We start from the raw sequence: 22,827 nt of genomic DNA, 5'->3' as shown, positions 1-22,827 counted from the left end.
AGGCTGGAATTTGCAAGAACTGAGTGGAGACAGGTGAGCTTTTCAAATGAATCACTTTTTGTTCTCCATCGGACAGGTGATCGTTGGCGTGTACAGCGTGAAACGTCTGAAAGCATACACCTTGCAACCAGGAGGGTGTGATTTGGTCTGGGGACTGTTTTTTTGACATTGCCTGGGTGCTATCGTCATTCTGGAAGGCACAATAGACCAACAGAAATATGCATGTATCTTTGGGAACCATGTCCATTCGTACAAGCAGTCTGTTTTTCCTCGACACGACGGCATCCACCAGTAGGACAGTGCACCGTGTCACACAGCTCGTAGTGTACGTGTGTGATTCGAAGAGCATTAGGGTTAGTTTACGGTACTCCCTTGGGCAGCAAACTGTCCGTATTCAAACCCAGTTGAGAATCTGTGCGACCAACTCTATAGGGCTTTTCGCGCCGTGGATACTCAACCGAGAAACCTGGCACAGCTGGTCACGGGCTGGAGTCAGCACTACATCCGTGACGGTACCTTCCAGAACCTCAATGACTCTCTTCTTGCACTTTTCGCACTGCGAAAGGTGGTCATTCGGACTTTTGAAAGATGATGACATTACTGAGACTGGACTGTGTATAACTTTCCAGTGAATTATATCCAGGATATTTATGCGAAATCAGAGGTAATCATATAGCAAAGAGGAAAAAGAGTCGTGCGATTACCGTGTGAGAAACGCTGAAGAAACAACGAGAAGGCAAAAGCAGAGTACTGAACTTGTTTCTATGAAACGAATCAACGACGTCTCCTTTTCAAAATGTTGAAACGCCATCATTAGGCATTTCGGTAACTAGTTCCTACTGATTATAAGTGTTCGTACAAGGCCATTTTTCCACCAAGAATTACATTTTCGTAGATATTTTTTGTCACAGTATTAAGATGTCCTCTAGCGGGTAAAGTCTTACAGTTATTTATGTTTCGGACCGGGTACCTTGTCAGTGTCTCTTTTAGACTGCCCCCTCGGCGCGGCACTGCAGATTGGCACGATTCCTCGGGGTCGTCGGAATGGGGAGTCATTTGGTGATCTGCGGGCGCAAGCCAACTGCAGCGGCCCTCGGAACGCCGGCCGGCAGTAACTCGCGAGGAACGTCCGCTGGACGCGCGCTATTGGGCTCTCCATCGCCCGTCGCGCCGTGAGTAATAACAGAAATGAAATAGTGTCCGGCGCAGCGAAGAGAGGGCAGCATCTCCTCGGCATTAGTAAGAAACTTATCTCCATTTGCTCTTTACGCCTCGTGCCTCTCCGGCGCGCCAGCGTAATTATAACTTCATTTGCTGTTGGTTTTGCGGCGAGCCGATCGCCGGCACGGATAAACGGAACTACGACCGTTTCTTCGGCGGGAAAGAAAAATGCCGAGTCCTTTCTATTTCCCCGAGAGAACGCTTCGGTCCGTGAGAGATGTAATCTGGCGGAGAAACGCGGCGGGGAGGTGTGGGCAATAATGAAGTACTTTCAATTTATTGCCCCCGCTCGCTGTTATTTGTAATTGCGTTACGCTCCGTGGTTGCAGCGGATGGCGCCTCTTTGCGCAATGCGCATGCGCCAAGCCACCGTCATCGCACTGCACAAAAGACGAGGCCTTTCTTCAGCCTTTGTGTTCTAACGTTGAATGTTACTTTTAGATGCATGCTTTAAGAGCTACTTATGGTTCGTTACGTTTAGCTCTTAGTCCACGTTCGTTTATTCGATTTTGAACAGGCCATCACACCCCTATCACTTCCTATAACTCTATCACAGTCTTAATGGTTGACAGTTATACTCTGAGCGGTTCCCTTCCTTTACGGAGTTGTCATTTCTATAATGTACGTAGCTGAACAGTCAGCGTGGCGGATTGTTAAGCGTAGGGACCCGAGTTCGATTCCCGGCCAGGTCGGAGATTTTCTCCGCGCAGGGACTCTGTGTTGTGTTGTCCTTACATTCGTATCGTCATAACTGACATTATACTGTTGAGATGGCCGAATGGGCGTAGCCCGAAAGCCAATAAATTAAAATACCATAACTGTATAGCAAACAAGCTTATTGGACTACATGTAACAAAACGATGTTCAAGTCAGCCTGTATCCCGGAACTCAACGACTGTCGACACATGATTTCTCTGAAGCCAGAATACCAGGTTGATTTTGTGTTCAGAGGTTTGCGAAAAGCTATCAGCTCAGCAGCGCGCAGACTCCTGCTGAGGAAAATACAATAGTATGAGATATCTCGTCAGATTTGCGACTGATCTGTGGACGCACTGAATCAATTTCTATCCAGCAAAATATGAGGTTTTCGGCCTAATCACAGGCGGATATTACGATAGTATCCGAGGGACGCATGGTAGGATTACTCACTTCATGTTATATGATTTAGCAGATTGTGTTAGTTGCTATCTTAGACTTTTGGCAGATGAAGCAACTACCTCTGAATAAATGTATTCACATCCAGTCGTCTCTGGAGAAAAAAAAAAATTAGCTAGATCCTAAGATTGGAAACTAGCCAACGCATGGAAATGTAAAGTTCAGAATTTCATCAAATGTAGAAAAAAAAGAGAGAAATAAACATTATGAAGTCATCATATAGGCTCAGTTGTAGATCAAACAAACGGCAGGTTGCGATACATTGACAGAATTCTGATAAAGTGGGGTTCTTCTACAACAAACATTGCTTGTAAAATTCTTAAAAATATGTCCTGCAATACTACTTGATTGCTATGCAGCAGTGCTCAGGATGTCACCTTCTCCTGATCTTATACCCAGGAGCCCCAAGTCGAATGGTCAGTATTCACGGATATGGCAGGCAAGATCATTCGAAGCAAAAAGTCTAGTAAAAATGGGCTATAAAATGCATACCTTAAAAGCTTTGAGTATAACTTTATCTTCGATAATGTGAAATAAGTTTATTCTACTGAAAGGTCTTTGCTTTTCATATTTCAGGAGGAAGTAGTATGGAGAAAAACAGGAGAAACTGTCTAGCAAACAATGGTTCTAAAATGCATATCTTATGAGGTACGAGCACTTGTTCAGTAGAAGAGGCGTGTTTCACAGTAGCGCAGATGAAAAAGTGCTCTTATATCTGACGGTATGCATTTTAGAACCCATGTTTTCTTGACTTTTTTGCTTCGAATGATCGTTCCCGCCATATGCCTCATCATTTTCGATTCCTGCTGGGCACCCTGTATACAGGGGTAAGTATTTTCCACTATTTTATCGAGAAAACCCTTGGTGCATATTCAGTGACACCTTTTATGGTGAATAAAAAAAAGCACTGCATAGAGCTTCAATTTTTTGGCATTTGCTTTCTTTATTGGGGGACCGAACAGAAACTAAAGTGGCTTATGTCAAGCTAAATTGATGCTGACTATATTGACACTTACTCATTTAATTCCCCGTGACTTGTAAGTGACAGCCCAGTCTTCCTTTAGTAACTGTGTTGATGAACTGCGCGACTGCTACGGTCGCAGGTTCGAATCCTGCCTCGGGCATGGATGTGTGTGATGTCCTTAGGTTAGTTAGGTTTAAGTAGTTCTAAGTTCTAGGGGACTGATGACCACAGATATTAAGTCCCATAGTGCTCAGAGCCATTTGAACCATTTTTTGTTGATGAATTATCGCTAAAGTCGTAATATCAGACATTATTATAAATATACGTTTATATTTAAAGTATACATTCAACTCTTGAACGTGAATGTTTTCTGTTATTATCAAGTCTTTGGATCGAGACTGTTTAGTTATTCAAGGAGCTTCAGTGGATCTCATTATCCTGTTACGGAAAGGAAAAACTGAAATAGTGATCTGACTGAAACAATGAGCTATTTGTTTGTCCAAGTTAGAAGGTAATCACAAATTACACTAGACAGAAACGTCTTGCCAATGGACAACCTCACGCAAATGAGAACGCTGTATACAAGGAGAAACTGTAACGAAAGCTACAGTACTGTACAGTCGATTTAATGCATCTTCCAGATTCTCACTAGTAAGGCAACAGCTGTTTGTATTTCTTCAAAATTGGTCCAGACGCAGAACGCTGCCTTCACTATGGTCGTGTGCGCGCCCACTAGCTTTCGTGAGACGTCATTTCAGTTGCAGTGGCAACCGATCCGGACACTGTATCGAAATTATAACAGATCTACACCAAAAAAAGCCTAGTTTCATCGGCTACACAAGCTGTGTGTGGTTCGTTCCGTAACAGTTTTTAGCATCTTCGCGATTTCATCAGTAACTAATCAAAAATGAAGGGAGGGGGGAAGAAGTGCACTTGTAATGGGGCTACACGACACGTATTCCGTGCGCACGTCAGAAGGGAGAGCGGTGGGCGCACGCCCGCTGAAATTACGGGGCAGTTCCCCGCGGCCGCGGCAGACGCGCTCGGTGCGACCACAATGAGGGCCTTGCCGAACAGCAAACAATAGGCTCCGAGCGCGCGCGCTTTCGTGATTACCAGCATTACGGCCGGGGACACCGACTGCTCCCCGCTGTTCTGACGTCCCCGTTGACTTGTCCGATGCTCGTCCATTTACCGGCACTGTTAATTTGCAAGCAATGTGAACGGATGTCTGCGAAGGCTGGCTCTGCTTGTTTGTTTGTTTTTTGTGTGTGTGTGTGTGTGTGTGTGTGTGAGAGAGGGAGAGAGAGGGAGAGAGAGGGAGAGAGAGGGAGAGAGAGGGAGAGAGAGAGAGAGAGAGAGAGAGAGAGAGAGGGAGAGAGGGAGAGATGATTGTGAAAGATCTGCATTGCATAGTACGTTAACTTTCCTTACGATCCATCAGGAGAGCGTTGGAGGAGGAGGGGAAAAAGCCACCAGTTCGGGATGTCTAGTCAATAATTCGGAATGACAGAGCGTAATAGGGGAGGCTTGTGCAGAACACAAATTACTTACCTAGCTCAGCGGGTACACTTGTCAACTCAATTTTGATCAATTATTTTGTGTGTGACGTAATAAAGATTTTCATTCTGACCTCGCTTATGTCTCACCAATGATGTACCACAAAGATGACTGCGATTATTGTTATTACTTAAAATCAGCGCACACTCCGCTGCAGAGTGAAAATTCATTCCGGAGATAGTCCCCTAAGCTGGTGCTAATCCATTTATCCGCAATATCCTTTCTTGTAGGTATGCAGGTAGGGAAGGAGGAGAAGAGATACTAGCGGAAGCAAAGCCGTAAGGGTGGGTGGTGAGTCGAGCTCAGTCGGTAGAGTACTTTTCCGTGAAAGGCAAAGGTTTCAAGTTCGACTCTCGACTCTAGGTTAAAATGAAGACTGAAAATTCCGCAGTTCTACCGAGATTCGATCCCGCAACCTCTTGGTTTCCAGGCAGCGCTTTACCTTTTTTTTTTGTCGTCGTTCTCGGCATTTGGTCTGGGCGGACGTTACATGACACCCCGTCAAGCATATCAAATACTTCACTCAATTTTTTTTATTCTATTTTTTTATAGCAATGGGCAGCCAGCCATCTGACCGAACACGCGGATGTACCGTGCTGGGAACCGTTAGATGACCAGGCCCGATGAGTGAGTGAGAGAGCAAGAAAATAAAATACAAAAGATGAAGTAAAAAGACGCTATTTACTGCGTTCTATATATATTTTGATGTGTTTGCGAGTATATAATTTCTGGAGCAAACAGATGTATATGTTCTGAAATGTTTGGGTGACGCTTTTCATATTCTCACGTTTCTACGGAGTGAGGAGAATCTACCACATGACCTCTGACATGAACTTCCGCTATTAATTCTGCTGTGGATATTGATAAATTCTATTATGATTGCTTGTTCCAATATTTTACTACTATATTTCTATCGTTTCGTAAAAGGATAGTCCCTCATAATCTCAGTTTCACCATTAAGATACCAAACTGCACAGGAGATAGCCCCGACAACATTGGCGCTGACGTGTAAATGAAAATTACCACTCGAAAGAGACGAGACTCAGTACGGGCATAAAACGCCAAGGGCGCTGCAGCAGACTCACTTTTCTCTGAGTTGTCAATTAAGACAAGAATTTTAGCGAAATTTTGCGCTAGTGGGGCGAAATGGGTTCCTCGCGACCTGACGTTTCCTGCGGCAGCGAATCAAACGAGCGACGTAGCGTACCACGGATGTCTGCGACCGCAGGTGGGACTGCGTGCGCACCGCGCCGATGCCCGGCGAGCCGCTTAAAGTGCGCAGCGCCGAAAAGCAGCAGGTGCCGGCGAGGCGAGGCGAGGTGAGGTGAGGCTAGGCCAACCAAGGCCGGTCGCGCTGAGATCATCGCGCCACGCCCACCGCGCTAACTGACAGAACTCATTACTGGCCCGGCGTGTCCTTCGGGCACCGTTACGGGGCGCCCGATCGCTCATCACACCTACTCATTAGGCCAGGCCTCGCTGCTAGAAGTACAAAATTAATTCCCCTTCTGCTTAAGTGGCCTAACACGGCCGAATACCTCTTCGCACGCACCACTCCCCCGTAATCTCGAACTCATCTCTGCGCAGTCAGCGCCGCCGATGCAACACGCGGGGGAACTGATCGTAACCCTTCTTCCTCCGCTCGGTTTTTCTTTCTTTCCTTTTGTCCGGTATTAATCTAGCTGAGCAACCGTCCCATTAGCACAATCAGCTTGCTGTAGCTGTGGGAGTCAGACAGCCACAGGTTGTTGACCTACGACTCGGTCGCCTTAATTCTCTAGCCGTAGAAGCTTTGAAACGACACCCTGGTCTCGGGATATGGTCGCTGCCGCATAAGGTGTCTAGGGTTAGAATTTGGCGCTGAGTGAAACAGTTGTAAGTAGGCTGTTTACGTTTTTATGTTGGTAACGCTACGTAGCGCTCTGTATGAAAATCACTGGCTGTGCTGTGTGCAGTCTGTGGCTGGTTGACATTGTTGCTGGAATATTCGCCATTGTAGTGTTGGGCAGTTGGATGTTAACAGCGTCTTGCGTTGCGCAGTTGGAGGTGAGCCGCCAGCAGTGCTGGATGTGGGGAGAGAAATGGCGGAGTTTTGAGAGTGGATGATCTGGACGTGTGTCCATCAGAGACAGTAAATTTGTAGGACTGGATGCCATGAACTGCTATATATATTATGACTTTTGAACACTATTAAGGTAAATACATTGCTTGTTCTCTATCAAAATCTTTCATTTGCTAACTATACCTGTCAGTAGTTAGTGCCTTCAGTAGTTTGAATCTTTTATTTAGTTGGCAGTAGTGGCTCTCGCTGTATTGCAGTAATTCGAATAACGAAGATTTTTGTGAGGTAAGTGATTTGTGAAACGTATAGGTTAATGTTAGTCAGGGCCATTCTTTTGTAGGGATTATTGAAAGTCAGATTGCGTTGCGCTAAAAATATTGGGTGTCAGTTTAGTGTTGATCAGAATCGGTAAAGAGCGAAATGTCTGAGTACGTTCAGTTCTGCTCAGCTGTTTGAAAATCAAATAATGTAAGAGGTTTATCAGCACAGCTATTCATTAATTTTTCTAAGGGGACGTTTCACAGTATCATTACTGAATGTGAGATGCGTATCAGATAACACACGGACGTGATCGAACAACACTTCCACAATATCATTTCTGGCACATTAGAGCGCTATTACCAAGCTTCACGTAGACAGGGCTCGTATTTGGGAAAAGCGATGTTCGTATCTCCGTACTGCCGTCAAGTTCATGGCTTTCTGCACTTTTCTTAATTCAGCTGATGCGAATCTCAGGATGATTCTTGTTACAAAATTGCGTCTGTCCGCTCACCTCAATCTCTGTCCAATCCCGGCTGGAGTTATAATGACCTAACTGTCGGTGTACCTAGTTATGCCTTTGTTGACACAGTTCAATACGTAGCTTGATCGCCGTTTCCGTCTTGAGGGATTCAGGAAACAGAAGATTGTGCGGAGTCATTTTAGGGAGTTTTCGGTTTACATACTGGTGCACCTGGACACGGATCGAAGCATCCGTACTCACATCACACAGGCTGCTCTGAATCACATGTCCATCTTGTGTGACTTGTATTTGGAAGGCTACCGATATGTGAATAATGAAGGTCTACGTATGCTTCGCGCTCCATGCAGTGCCTATTGATTTTACTCTCTTTTTCGACACACTCAGTGGGTGATACGATTCGAGGGTGATAGTACAGATAAAGATGTATCTTTTAAGTATGAGTTGTTTGTAACACGTAATTCTTTTACGTGCAGTTGCCTATCGCATCAAGTGCCACCAAAGACTGCGACACTATGAGCCAGCCTTGAAAGTTAGTGCTTTTGTATGGAAAACTTTTTAATTATAGGTTGCTGGAACGTCACATCTTTATTTCTGAAGTGCTGATACAGTCGAAAACGTACTCTCCCAAAATAAAAGTTTCATCTAAATAATTTCCTCGTCATCCCATTTGTTTATACCGGTTGTTGCACTTCGTTTTGCATCAAGAACGTGGAGTTTATTAAGCGTAACTGCATTAAACAAATATACATGCAACCATTAACTGCAATGTACCTTCTGTTCATGTCGACGGCTAGGAAAGTCTTCGCTGTGCAGTCCTAAAAAAAATGGCTCTGAGCACTATGGGACTTAACATCTGTGGTCATCAGTCCCCTAGAACTTAGAACTACTTAAACCTAACTAACCTAAGGACATCACACACATCCATGCCCGAGGCAGGATTCGAACCTGCGACCGTAGCAGTCGCGCGGTTCCGGACTGAGCGCCTAGAACCGCTAGACCACCGCGGCCGGCTGCAGTCCTAAGTAGATATCGATCAGGGGGTGGGCAAAAATAAGGAAACACCACAAACAACACATTACCATCCCTAAATAGGTGTAGGAAAACTGTTGCCATTTAAAACAGCTTCCAGTTGTGTCGGAATGGATAAATACAGGTCCTGTATGATTTTCAAAGGTTCATATGGTTCAAATGGCTCTGAGCACTATGAGACTTAAAATCTGAGCAATATGGGACTTAACATCTGAGGTCATCAGTCCCCTAGACTGAGAACTACTTAAACCTAACTAACCTAAGGACATCACATACATCAATGCCCGAGGCAGGATTCGAACCTGCGACCGTGGTCGCGCGGTTCCAGACTGAAGCGCTTAGAACCGCTCGGCCGCTGTGGCCGGCTGATTTTCATAGGAAGTTTATACCATTCTTCCTGCAAAATAGTGGCAAGATCAGGTAACGATGATGGAAGTGAATAGCGATGACGCACACTTCCATCCAAAGTAGAAAACAGTGACTCAATAATATTGACATCTGGTGACTGGTCGCCAGGGGAGATGCGATCATTCATCCTCGCTCTCAGAAGACCAGTCCTGGACGATGCGACCTGTATGAACAGGGGCTCTGTCATCTTGGAATACAGCATCACCACTGGTGAACAAACATTGCAGCATGGATCTGACCAGTTGAACGGTCGTATAACCTCGCAGAATAACCATGGGGCCGCGGAATACAACGATATGTTTGTTCAAAATATCTGCGAACCCACGCCATGTTTCACTCCAGGGCCCTGCACTAGGCCAGTAGTTGGAAACAGAAATGAGACGCATCCGACCTAAAGGCATTCTTCCATTGTTCCACTGACCACGTTTTATGGCTTCGGCGCAATGTATTCCTCTTAGGGGCGTTTGCTTCACTGATTGGAGGTTTTGGAGCTCCAGCTTGTCCTACAATTCCCAGCTTCTGGAGCTTCGTATTGTTTTCGTGTTGACAGGATTCGCGATTGCGACATTCAGTTCTGCAGGGACATTTGCATTTGTCGTCCCCTTATTTTTTGTCATAATCCTCCTCAGTTGCAGGTTCGAATCCTGCCTCGGGCATGGATGTGTGTGATGTCCTTAGGTTAGTTAGGTTTAAGTAGTTCTAAGTTCTAGGGGACTTATGACCACAGCAGTTGAGTCCCATAGTGCTCAGAGCCATTTTTTGAACCTCCTCAGTTGATGTCCATCAGGATCACTCTGCACACACATCAGTCCGCGTAGTGACTGAGTGGATGATGTTTCTCCGCTTTTCCTATATGCGGCATAAACCTTCCATACGGTGTCTTGGTTACGGAAGCACACACCACACGAGCACCATGAATTCGCCCAGGTTCAAATTCACTTAGTTACAACATAATGCACCGATAACTACACAGAACGCTGTGCCGAGCACAACGACATTTGCAACGTATTGAGGGTAGCGCTCAGGTGCTGTTCGTGGTTAAAGCGCAACCTTCAGGCTTGGTTAGCATCGGCATTTATGTTCTAGCATGCATTTCTCGCGGTGTTCCCACATTCTTGTCCAACCCCTCTACGTCGGGCGTCTCACAACAGATCGGCCGCTCATTTGCCCACTAGAAAGCGCAGCGCCGAGGGCGGTTGCAGGCAGAAGCTTCCGCGAAATGCCTCGACGCATATTTAGGCCCCGCGTCCTGCTCACGATAGCTGGACGTGGTTCGTAAGCTCCAACTAGCGTGCAGCGTGGTCACGATCGCTGCACGTATTCTTAGTTGCGATGGAGAGATTCTTCCGCACTCTACGCAAGCATTTTGCTGGCACACAATTTTAACAAAGATGATATGGGCAGACAATCGTATTCTTCATGGTTTTCTTTTAGAATATCCTGCTTGACTAAAGTAAGAATTGTCGTAAGTTATTGTTCTTGGTGCGGTGAAGAGGAAATTTTCCGAATGACTAAGTCTGTATTCCTGGAGTGTGTAAAAGCGGAATGACGTATTACCAAAGCTCAAACTGGTGACCAGAAATTCGACGATTTGTATTGTTCATTACTTGATTAAAGAATTTAATTTTAATTCAGAAGTGGAAAGTAGCTAGAGTTGTGCCTGAGATCTGATAACGTGAAAGGCCTCGACTGAAACGATTTTCGAAAGTGTCATTGCTGAGCGGAAGCACATGTTTTGTGCATCGCGAAAAAGGCTTATTTTGACAAATATGAGACTACTTTCAGCAGGACGTAATGTATCTAGTGTAGTCTACAGAGTTTGCCTTCGGGTGCAACAACGTCTAAATTGTCTAACTAAATGGTTCAAATGACTCTGAGCACTATGGAACTTAACATCTGAGGTCATCAGTCCCCTAGAAATAACCTAACGACATCACACACATCCATGCCCGAGGCAGGATTCGAACCTGCGACCGTAGCGGTCACGCGGTTCCGGACTGAAGCGCCTAGAACCGCACGGCCACACCTGCCGGCAATTGTCTAACTCATTCATCTTGCAATAAACAAATAAAAAACAAGACTAAATTGCGCCTAGTGATTTTTGAAACGTGCCGCATGTAAATACTCGTATAATATAAAACTGATCTACGATATACGTTTACTAGCTACATGTATGCTGTTCAAATAAGCTAAAATTAAATGTTTTGTTAGCGTACAGTTATCATACATTAAATACAGAGCACAAACAACAAAGAAAAATCCATGTCGGAGACTTCGACGAGCGGTTAGGAGACGAACCACATATACTACGTGTTTGACAATAGAATGAGAGAAGAACAGTGCATGTGCCACAAAGACACTGTCTTGGCAACTGGAGCTTTGGCCTAGGAAACTTGTGGTGAGGGAGTCGGCAGGGCGTCACAAGCCTCGGCCGGAAGCGGCGCTGCGCTCCGTCAACGTCGGGCGGCCTGGCATCCAGCGATGCCTACACGACTTGCCCATTACTCCACTGTGTCCGCCCCTCTGGCGCGCACACAAATTAAGATTATCCCTTCCTTCCCTCTCGTCCACCATCACGTTAGGCACTCCGTGGTGTCACTCGCACAAGTCCTCCATGAATCAGGGGAGGAGCGGCGGAGGAACGCCAGATCGGCCCCAGATCGTGGGGACGGCGCGCTGCAGTGCCAGCGGAAATGCCGGAGATGCCACGTGGTACACAGACGGCGAGACGTTCACGGCGTCACGCTTTCGAAATCGCTACTGAGAAAGACTCGCAGCCGGCTTCCGCTTATATTTCCACGGAAAAGCGTCAGTTATGTAGTCTACCCAATGCAGCGGACAGGTAAAGTGGCGTACACTCCAGTCAAAATCTGCCGGGTTTTAATAATTTAACGCTGGAAATGAGGCGATTCTTAAGCCTGTAAATAAAAAGCTTCTCACTGACTGTTAAAGTACTTTTATTAGAAAGTCATTACCGGTTGTGCATCAGGAGAGATGCACCTCCAGGTGATAGATTTTTAAAAAGTCATGGCGCAGTATAGTGGTTAATTAGAGCCACGTCCCATCGTTTATGATTTAGACAAAACCGACAGCATGATGGGACTTGGCTCTAAACAACAACTTTGTCAAGCCGCGACTTTTTAAAAATCTGTCTCTTGAAGATGCATCTCTACTGATGCGAAACCGGTAATGACTTTTTAATAAAAGTATTTTAACGGCCAATGCGGAAGATTTTATTCATCATGTGGAATTTCGGCTGCGGTTTCCAGATATCTAAAAATAATAGATTCTTAAATTACATTGTACCAGCTACGTTGATTCTTGCTGCTAAGATTGGGCATAAGCAATTTGGCTGTTTATCGTGCAAGTAGAAATACGAATTTAGTTACGATTATGATAATATTCTTCTTCGTCTTACGTTTCAATCACCTCTTTTTTGTATTCCTTGCCTTGCCCCGATTTCATATTTCTACATGATGCATACAGTAATGCCATTGCTTCATTGCCGGTTTTGTTTCCTTTACAGTTCTTACATTTAATTTCCTTCTGTTCAACATACTAACTACATTAAGGTGTGACACAGTTTGACTAGTGACTGTGTGTCGTGTTCTTGTTGATGCACTTTGTGGTTGTACGCGCTATTACACCGACCGCATAGAGATTACATAACAGTACGCTGTCGTAACTATCAATATCCTTTTTTTTCTGGCCAGCAAACTCAGTCCGTCTACAAGATGAAGGAGTCCATATGGCTGTATTATTCTGGAACAATCGAGTTTGCCAAGATGGCCAGTAATTCTTCTTAATTACTGGTTTCGAGAGATTGACGCTGTCATCATCAGATCTTGTAATATTATTAGATGTAGATGTTTTTACAACACTGAAAGTCACATAGTCATTAATAACGTTACAAAATCCGATAATGACAGCGTAGATCTTGGAAAACTTGATTCTTCAAGAATAATAGAACCTTCATATCGGCAGGAACGACTGGCGCAATGTAAACACGTGTATGCAATCCATAGGGAATTCACAGAGTGGACTACTTTGGCATGTTTTACAATCAAGGCCTAAAAGACGCCAAGACATTCAAAGGCAGATGGAAGCCGTGTCCTAGGTGTAATTATTTCCATTCGTCTAATAGTTCCGACGTCTACCACTCTGACACTCTCCGAAGTATTAGGTAGACAGGAAGTTTTGATTGACATTATCTTCGTGGAGTATCCAGAAACTTCTTCGGTGTGCATTTTTACTATCCATTTAACTTTTTGGCTACCTTCATTGCCTTTCTCTGTGATAGTTTTTCTGCTTCAGATCTGTATACTCCAAATGAGAAACTTCGTCCTAAACCCGAATGGAATGAGGTATCAGCATCTATTCACGGACTAAACAAAAAAGCAACAAAGTAAGACTTTTACTAGTTTTACTCTTACAATTGTTACATTTTCAGATCAGGAATCTTCCACAAACAGGCATAATTTTTTATACATTGTAACTGAAAAATTAACTAATGCTGAAGTGAGGAGATCTTAAAAATAAACGAAGGTTACGAAAGCAGCATTTAGATTTTCGAAAGTGCCAACTCTTGGCTTACTTACCTTATCGCAGAAGACTTTGATTTGGCAGTATCCCCTGTGGATGACGGGTCCATCTCTCGGGTCTTCGTACGTATCTATTTGGAGGTGTAGCGGCAGTCCCTGTAGGAATAAATAACCGCTTAGTAATCTGTAATAGTACTATGTTATATATAACGTAATATAAAGCAAAGGCGGTTCGCTGTGTCCTGACGAGTCATTGGTGTTCAGCTAAGGAGGTCGGACCCGTTATTCTATAGACTTCGAATCTCGTATACGAATACGGTGGTAATCCCAGAATTTACGAGCGTGATCTACAGACACCTTTTCCTTTATGAAATACGGCACTGGTAATAGTCCGTACAGGACTCTGCTCTGGATACGGAAACGAAGCAGCGTTATTTAGATGACTCTATTTGAGCAACAAGGCCGTGATTTAGCCCCAGAGCGCGCCGCTCGCGAGCCTTTGTGGAGCCAGAAAATCCGGCGGCGCGAGAGTCCTGACGTGAATACGAGAATGGAAAATAATTTAGAGACGGGGTCTCCGATCCGGCGTGCTCCTTTCCCGAGGCCCTCGGCTGCATTACAAAGCCGGCCCGGCCCTGCGGGGGTGTCCCGCGCTTTGTGCGTCCATCACTCCGCCGCCCCGGAGTGACTCGCGAGTGATTCAGGACACGGCGGGCGCCACAAAAGAGTCGCCGCGAGGCGCGCTACGGTGAGAAGCAGAAAAAAAGGGAATCAAGAAGAAGAAATAAGCAGGGGGCGATGTCGCTTGGTACCGTTTCGTACTAGAAACTGGGGAAGCGCGAGAGACGAGCTTATCTGCAACAACCGCAGGTGGCCTCCACAGGCCGAGTTGGTCCTGAAGGTTGCGGAGGGGCCCCGAGACCAGTTTGGAGGCCTACCCGAGTCCTGCTCCCGTCCAGATTCGAACACAGATACCACCGTGTTTACACAGCCACCGGCGACTCGGTCCGCGGTCCTGCTTTCCTTCTTTCTTTATTTTTTTTTTCTCCCGCTTTCGCCACTGTTATTCTCGTTCCTTTTTTGCGCGCTCGATCGTCGAGCACGTGAGGCGGCTGCTCGCGGGTGCACTCTGCGCCAATCAGATCGACGTCGTTGCGCTGGGAAGGGATATTTAATTACGCGATGGATATCGGTACGTGGCGGACAGATAGTGAGCAAAATGGGAAATTTCTCCCGTAGCAACATCGAAGGAAATCTTCGGCAGAAAAGCTTCCGGGTAATTCTCTTCGCTGCGGGATATAATCCACAGCCGATTGCAAGAAAATGTGAACCAAATGACGGGTAACAGAGAATCTTTTGTGTAGCTACGCTACCATCACTGTAAATACTTCTTTTAATCCAATATCTGGACAGTGGGAGAGACGCACCTAGACTCAAGTAAAAAGAGAAAATCTAGAAGACTGCACAAGTACCAGTGCGCTTGCACACAAGGAATAAGCCAAAAATGTAGCTATTTCGTATCCATTAAAAGCTTTATTTTTTATTTGTGGCGATCACCAGCCTTTCCAGTAATTGTTTCCGTTATAGAACAAGAAGCAGGCCTACTGTAATACCTAATTGGCGTCGTAAAACTGTGTGTCCAATTGCGTCATATGTTCTGCTTAGCCTACCAAGTGGCTTTCCTCTTAACAGTGTCCTCGTTCTGCCAACTCTTTCGAAAAATAGGGCACGAGCTAGACTTGTTATTAGCAAACTGTACATATAGCTATTAAACACGATTTGAAATCATTATACACACAACAAGTTTGTTCAGTCGTAACGAATTGTCTATAATATTATAAGCAGTTATAATGTCTTCCGTATAGTTTGTAAGCACCTATTATGCCTAAATCGCACCATCTCCAATAAACTAGCCGTAAACTGATTCTATTAAACAATGATCTATAGATCGGTGCAGGTAAGATGATGATAAACGTAAAATTCACATTCCCACCGCGTCTCCAAACGCCTAGTCGGCCTCCGAAAGTATCTTATTACAAAAAGTCCAAATTGTTTTAACCATGCGGTACGTTGGAACTCTGACGGTAGGATTGCGCATGCGGTAAATTTTCGTCTACTGAAGTCTGAAGTAGTTTACATTCCACTAACTAAGAACGTAGAGACCCATCATGACTACATTTTAAAACAACATAGTCATATTTCTCATACGGTCCAGAAATTACAGTATTCACTCGCAACTACTGAAACCGATTTTATGAAATTTTCTACTTAACATATCCGCAACACCTGGAAGTTAAATGAAGTGGTTACAAATTGTCGTCGTATTGGACACTGACAAATGTTTGTAGTGCTCTTCGTTTATTAAATGAACGTTGATTTACTATTGTTATTAAAATATGATAGCGTGAAACGCTTCTGAGTGTAATAAGCGTTGCACTCAGTAACTGTAAAGAGGTACGTTGATAGATTCACCGATTTTATGCGAAACATTGTTTACGTCGGATATGAGACAAAAATAGGAGTCTGAGCATGAAGCAAAGACTTCAATTGATGGAGTGTCCTAGATCAGCCATCAGCGTCGCTTTGTGGCTGCTGTCGGTACTAGCATGAGTGAGTTACGTCCCTGTGAACGGAACAGGAATGTCTCAGACATAGGGAAGTCGTTGTTGCGACGGAAACAGGATGTGTCTCAACATAGACGAAAATCTTAATTCTGTCGCTTTCCTTTAACTTTTAACCACAAACTAATTATTATGAAGGGTATCCCCAAATGATGCTGTTGTGATCTGAAGTCAGAAGACAGGTTTGATGCATCTCTCCATACTACTATATCTGTGCAAGACTCTTCATCTCCGAGTAACTACTGTAAACTACACCCTTCTGAATCTGCTTAATGTATTCATCTCCACGATTTTTTGCCCCCCCCCCCCCCTCACGCACACGCACACGCATCCCTCCTATACTAAGTTGATGATCCCTTGATGTCTCAGAATATGTCCTATCAACTGATCCCTTTATTGTTTATTATTTCTTTTCTCCCCAGTTCTATTCTATACCACCTCAGTAACTACGTGATCGACCCATCTAATCTAAAGCATTCTTCTGTAGCACCATATTTCAAATGCTTCTATTCTCTTTTTATCTAAACTGTTTATCGTCCATGTTTCACTTCCACATATGATTATGCTCCATACAAATACTTTCGGAAAAGACATCCTAACACTTAAATCCATATGCGATATTAACAAATTCTCTTCTTCAGAAACACTTTTCTTAGCATTGCCAGTCTACATTTTATATGCTCTCTACTTCGGCTATCATCCGCTATTTTACTGCTCAAATAGCAAAACTTAGCCACTACTTTAGGTGTCTCGGTTCTTAAGCCAACTCCCTCAAATTCACTTCATTTAATTCGACTAAATTCCATTATCATTGTTTTGCTTTTGTTGATGTTCATCTTAGACACTGTCTATTCCGTTCAGCTGCTGTTACAAGTCCTTTTCTGTCTCTGACAGAATTACAATGGCATCGGCAATTTTGGTTTCCTTTAGCGCTCGTTCGGTTTACAGATTGAGTAACATCGGGGGTAGGCTACAACCCTATTTCACGCACTTCTCAATCATTACTTCCTATTCATGCCCTTCGGCTCTTGTAACTGCCGTCTGGTTCTGTACAAGTTGTAAACAGCTTTTCGCTCCCTGTATTTTACAGTGCTACCTTCAGAATTTCATAGAGAATATTTCAGTCAACATTGTCAAAAGCTTTCTCTAAATCGACAAACGCTATAAACGCTGGTTTGGTTTTCCTTAACCTATCTTCTATGATAAGTCTTAGGGTCAGTATTGCCACCCATGTTCCTAAAATTCTCCGGAATCCAAACTGATCTTCCCCGAGGTCGGTTTCTGCCAGTTTTTCCATTCTTCTGTAACGAATTCGTGTTCCAGTTTTGCAACCATGACTTATTAAACTGATAGTTCGGTAGTATTCACACGTGTCAGCACATGTTTTCTTTGGAATTGGAATTATTGTATTCTTCTTGAAGTCTCAGGGTATTTCGCCTCTCTCATACATCTTGCACACCAGATGGAAGAGTTGTCATGGCTGGTTCTCCCAAAGGCTATCAGTGGGTCTGACGGAACGTCGCCTGCACCTGGTGCCTTGTTTCGGCTAAGATCTTTCCGTGCTGTGTCAAATTCTTCTGGCAGCATCATATCTCCTATATCTCATCTTTATCTAGGTTCTCTCCCATTTCTATAACCCGCAGATATACTCGAGGATATCTGTAACTGCTCAGCTTGAGCCTTCCACCTTCTTTAACAATATGCAAAGGCTGTTTCGTGACGTTTTGCATAAACAGAAACGTGGGCGGTCAAATCTAAGCCACAGGGCTGCCGAAATAAAGAGCGTGTAACAGCGCAACTCTGCGCTGAGGAAGGGTAGAAGCTATGGCCCTGCGAGGGCGCAAGGGCACCGGTGTGAGCCCTTTGGCCGACCTTTCTGCCAGCCCGCCGTCACTTTTAATTATTGGTGGTGTCTAGCGCGATAAGCATCTACAACGCACACCGCCAGCTGCTCCCCCTCCCCCCCCCCCCTCGTCCTTCCCCACATGCTGTGTTCTGTTAGCCGCCCATCAATTAACGCCAGCGCACAGGCTGCGTGACGCGTACATATCACCGAGGCCGCTCTCACCAATTCCTCTCGGTCTGCCGCGCGTTCTGATCACTGATCTGGCCTGACCGCTGCTTCGAGCGCTGGATAAATTAGTGTGCGCGGTACTTTTGTTGCTGTGGAGAGAGAGTTTTGTATGCGGACTGCTGCTACGTTGCTTACTGTCTTCGTCAACACTTGAGCCGTTGAGGCTAGATCAAGTTTCAAATGAGTCGGAAGTGTACAACTTTCAATCTGACTCAGTGGATTATGGGTAACGCCACTGTCACGAAAAAACGGACGTTCGTGGATTCAAGTATGGGATTTAAGTGTGCCGTTGGCGTGTAACTCCTATACAGTAGCAGAATATAGTCGAGGTGCTTACAAACGAAAAATAAAGTGACATACACTCTTGTGTTTGTAGAACAAAGCTAAATTTCGGTTTTAAAGTGTAGAAGTGTGTGGGCAGCAATCAGAACTCCTCGTTCAATCGTTAGTATCCCCAAGTGAGAGATGGTTACCTTATTGCACATCTCAAGCTGATCCTTGAAAATTTGTGACGGGATCAAGACTCGAACCTTAATTTGCTACTTTTCACGACCATTCGCTTACCCAATCCTTATTAGCAGAAAAAAATCTGAGACCAGGAGGAATCGAGATGTCTAGCCAGTAACAGTAACCATAAACCTACTCGATCCTTACCGTTGCGCGAAACAAGCACGTCTCCTGAGTCGCCCAAAATTCTCCTTATCAGTTGATATTTTCTTATATGTCAGACACAATGCACATCAATGCAGTTTCTACGGTAAGTAATAATTATCATGTAAAATTTTGATTCGTGTTTTATGTTCAATATTTGCAATAAAAACTTGCCTAATTGCTTTATCTGTCGAGAAAGTAAATTTGAATTTTTTCAAAAATATTTAATGGAAGCGACTGTGACTTGTCTTTATGTTTCTGAGGGCGATCACACCCATAGTGGTATTTCGTGCGGTGTGGACAGTATCTTACGCGAATTGCTGAGGAATCGAAGTTATTCGCCAAGTGGTTACGCTATCGGACGTCTAAGCGGCATTTGAATGTCAGCTGTTGGAAACGCTCCTTAGACCGATAATTATTTTGTAAAGTACACATTGTGGGGCGATATGTATAGTTGAAAATGGTGGACACACTTCGTATGCCGTGATCGCAGAGTTCGACGCGCAAGTCGCCGAAGTGGCGTGAAATCGAAAGGCACATGCGAGCGGTCTACGCGACGGGAGGCCCTCGTCACATGCCATTTTATTTCATCGCACAGTAACATGGCAATTTTATAAGTTCCATAAGATCAGGTGATAGGAGCATAAAGCTGTTGAAACCGGTCATCTCGGAACAATAAAAGTGTCTACTCTGCAATCGCGGCATACCAAGTGTGTTTTTCATTTCCGATAATATTTGCCTATTTTCTTCATACTCAAGTGCCCGACACTCTTGACAAATCTGCTACGCAAAATCGAGCAGTATTTCCCTGATGTCAAACTGAAACGTCTCCGGGTGCGCCCGTTATTAGCACATGTTCATGCGCGTTCTACCTATGAAATACTTGATCACGGTATCGTGTAGCTTACGGGATGCAGCGTCTGCGTGACTCATAATATTTATTCATTTTGACGAGACAGCGCTCGTAGGAGAGCAGATGGATGAGGATGGTAGACGTTGAACCAAGGTGCTGCATCCACTCTTCGGAACACTAGGGACTGTAGGGCCTCCTGTTCTTAAGTCACGGTTCTGCTTCGTTAGCGATACTTTTTATGTAGCTTTTCCATATCGGAAACTTCGCTGTGTAATAACAGCGTGGTCTAGTTTGAAAGTAAAATGTTAATAAATATATATAAAGAGGACTTTTGCCTTTTTTCCTTTCCGTCTCCCTCCTCTCGCTACGAAATATCGATGCAATTACTCATTAGCATGCAAATCTGAATATTGAACATGAAGCTGAATTATGCATGACTCCACGCAAATTGCGCCATCAATTAAAAAAGGGAGCGGAAATTTGCATATCGAGCGAACAACTGCTTCTTTATTCATCAATTTGGTGTTCATCATCCTTCCACACGTTTTATTGGGCGCGCTGTACGCCTGGCCCCTTTCCCGGCGCACAAGAATGCGCTCTAAGAAGTCTTTATTAGCCGCGCACCATTTCGGACAAACCATTAGGCGGGTATTTTATGGCGACATCTGCGCTTACGGGAGCACCTACATCGTCGGGCAGAAATAAGAAAAATGAAATGTGCGTCGAAGAGCATGTCTAAAATTTATAATGGGCGAGTGCTGATAAGAGCGACAAAGTACCTGAACGCAGTCTTATGTTTCCGAAGAGTTATCGCGAGCACCTTGAAGAGGTTCGAAACTTAATACTTCCCGCGATAAGCTAGAAATTACTGCTCGTTTAAAGACACAAAATTACACTTCGAATTAAACTAGCTATGGTGTGTATAACATGCGTCTGAACGTTTTCTCTTTGTGTTTCAGCAGATATTTGCAATTTCGTTTTCGCACTGTGCAGCAGGAGTCAGCCCAAACAAATACCGCTCGTCACGTCTACTATGCGACGCCCATTGTCAACGGAAGGCGCCGGTTTGTTTCCAGTTACAAGGAAAATCATTTCTAAAGCGTAATTTAACGTGCCCATTCGTTAGAGCGAACCGAAATTAGTTATAGAGCCTGGATGTGGTTTTTAGGCGGTTTTCCAGATACATCTAGGTGAGTACCGGGCTAGTCCCCACGTCCCGCCACAGTTACACGACTCACAGACATTTGCAACACATCCGCACCTTTCCATGATTTACACTAGACGCAGACAGATGGGGTACTCTGATTCCGTCCCAGGGTGTACGGGGTGGCGGCAGGAAGGGCATCCGGCCACCCCTTCAAATTAACATGCCAAATCCGATTTAACCACGCAAACCCCGTGCACAATGCGGGACAAAGGCGCAAGCGATAGATAGAATTACTGTCCCTGTTAATACATACCGATAACAATAATATCGCACGAGCAATCTGGTACCGCTCTATAAATGAGCGTGTAAACTTCCGTTTTAAAAGTAATTTTGTTTGTAACGAGAAACAGACCGATGCTTTCCTCAACGCTTGGCTTGCATGAAGCATAATATGATTTGTTTGGGGTGATCATAACTACATACTGAAAAACGAAATTGCATATACTTGCAAAATACAACAGAAAACGCGCGTGACGACTCTCGGGAGGGGTATCGTGCATATAATATGGGGTGTTTTTGCGAAATGGGGACAAATGGCAGGAAAGAACTCCTAAGAGGACACGGAACAAAAGATCAAATGGACATATGGCCGGAAATGTGTACCGAGAGAGGTACATTCACTCAGAGGGGGAGATAAAAGATCTTTGACAATGTAGGTTTCAATGGTTGAAAGTGGACATGAGGACATACCACGCAAGTGGGAATTTTCTGTGTGTACTAGTGTTTTAACTCCCCTCATAAGAGGGCAGTGAATTGGAGCACCGTCATGTAGTAGCTATATTGTCCTTCGTTCCACCAAAGGAAAGTCTTCCACCACGGGAATCAGGGACAGCGGCAGGTAGTGCTGATATGCCCAGACTGTGAAGTGTTGTGGGAGGATGGTTGGTCCCACGAGGTGGTCGCCAGTAATCTCCATCCATACATTGAGGCTGAACAGGTGCTGACAGTTTGCTGCCACCGTACTAACGGGATTCTCGTTGGCCTTAAGGCGGGTGGTTTGAAGACTGAAGATACCGTTCCTCGTAATGGTGGCCTCATCTGTGAATAGGATGGATGACAGAAATTCCAGCACCAGGAGAGGCCTTTTCGGCTAACCAGCTACAGAATCATCACCGCAAATGTAGGTCCTATAGGACATCCTATGTGATACGGATAGTGGCAGTTGTCGTGTTCAATGTTCCACATGGTTGTCTGTCCTATCCCATGGCGATTGGCTACCTGCATGGTGCTGATACCACGGTTGTTGACGAGTATCTTTCATCTCCACCCTCAAGTGGGTGTATCTACATTGGAATCAATTTCCAGACATATGTCCACATGACTTATGATCATGAATACAGACCGAAGCAATGAATTAAAATTTATACCAAGGCTAGGATTTGAAACCAAGCCTCCTGCTCACTAGGCAGAGACAGTTATCACTTCGCTGACCTGGCAAAGCTGCATGGATTCCCTAGTATGGCTCCCTCCGTAACACAGACTCCAATTGATGCCTCAGACCATGTATTAGGAAGAGAGGCGTACTAGGGTAATTCGTCCAGCTATCTTAGTCACAGTGCCAGGGTGACACTATGGGATGTGCATCTGCCTAATGAACAGGAGACCATGGCTCGAATCCTGGCCTTCGTACAAAATTTAATTCATTACTTCGGCCTGTTTTCTTTATCACAGGTAAAGTTGAGACTTAACATGTCTCCGGAACATACAATTTAATCCAATTAATATGTCACCTGTGCCTG

At 44.7% G+C, this 22,827-nt stretch overlaps 1 protein-coding gene across 8 annotated transcripts in view; it reads right to left on the bottom strand.

Moving 5' to 3' along the window:
* LOC126191207 (protein grainyhead-like) overlaps positions 1–22,827 on the bottom strand; it is a 324,436-nt gene that overhangs the window by 25,851 nt on the left and 275,758 nt on the right. For all 8 annotated transcript variants that reach the window (XM_049932006.1, XM_049932003.1, XM_049932008.1 and 5 more), the window contains exon 9: positions 13,740–13,838. In XM_049932006.1, coding sequence (XP_049787963.1) covers positions 13,740–13,838 — 99 coding nt within the window. The remainder of the gene's footprint in view (positions 1–13,739; positions 13,839–22,827) is intronic.

This window comes from Schistocerca cancellata, chromosome 6, assembly GCF_023864275.1.
Source record: "Schistocerca cancellata isolate TAMUIC-IGC-003103 chromosome 6, iqSchCanc2.1, whole genome shotgun sequence".
Lineage (NCBI taxonomy): Eukaryota > Metazoa > Arthropoda > Insecta > Orthoptera > Acrididae > Schistocerca > Schistocerca cancellata.
Note: the sequence above shows the minus strand (reverse complement) of the source record. Positions and strands in the feature narration are given on the sequence as shown.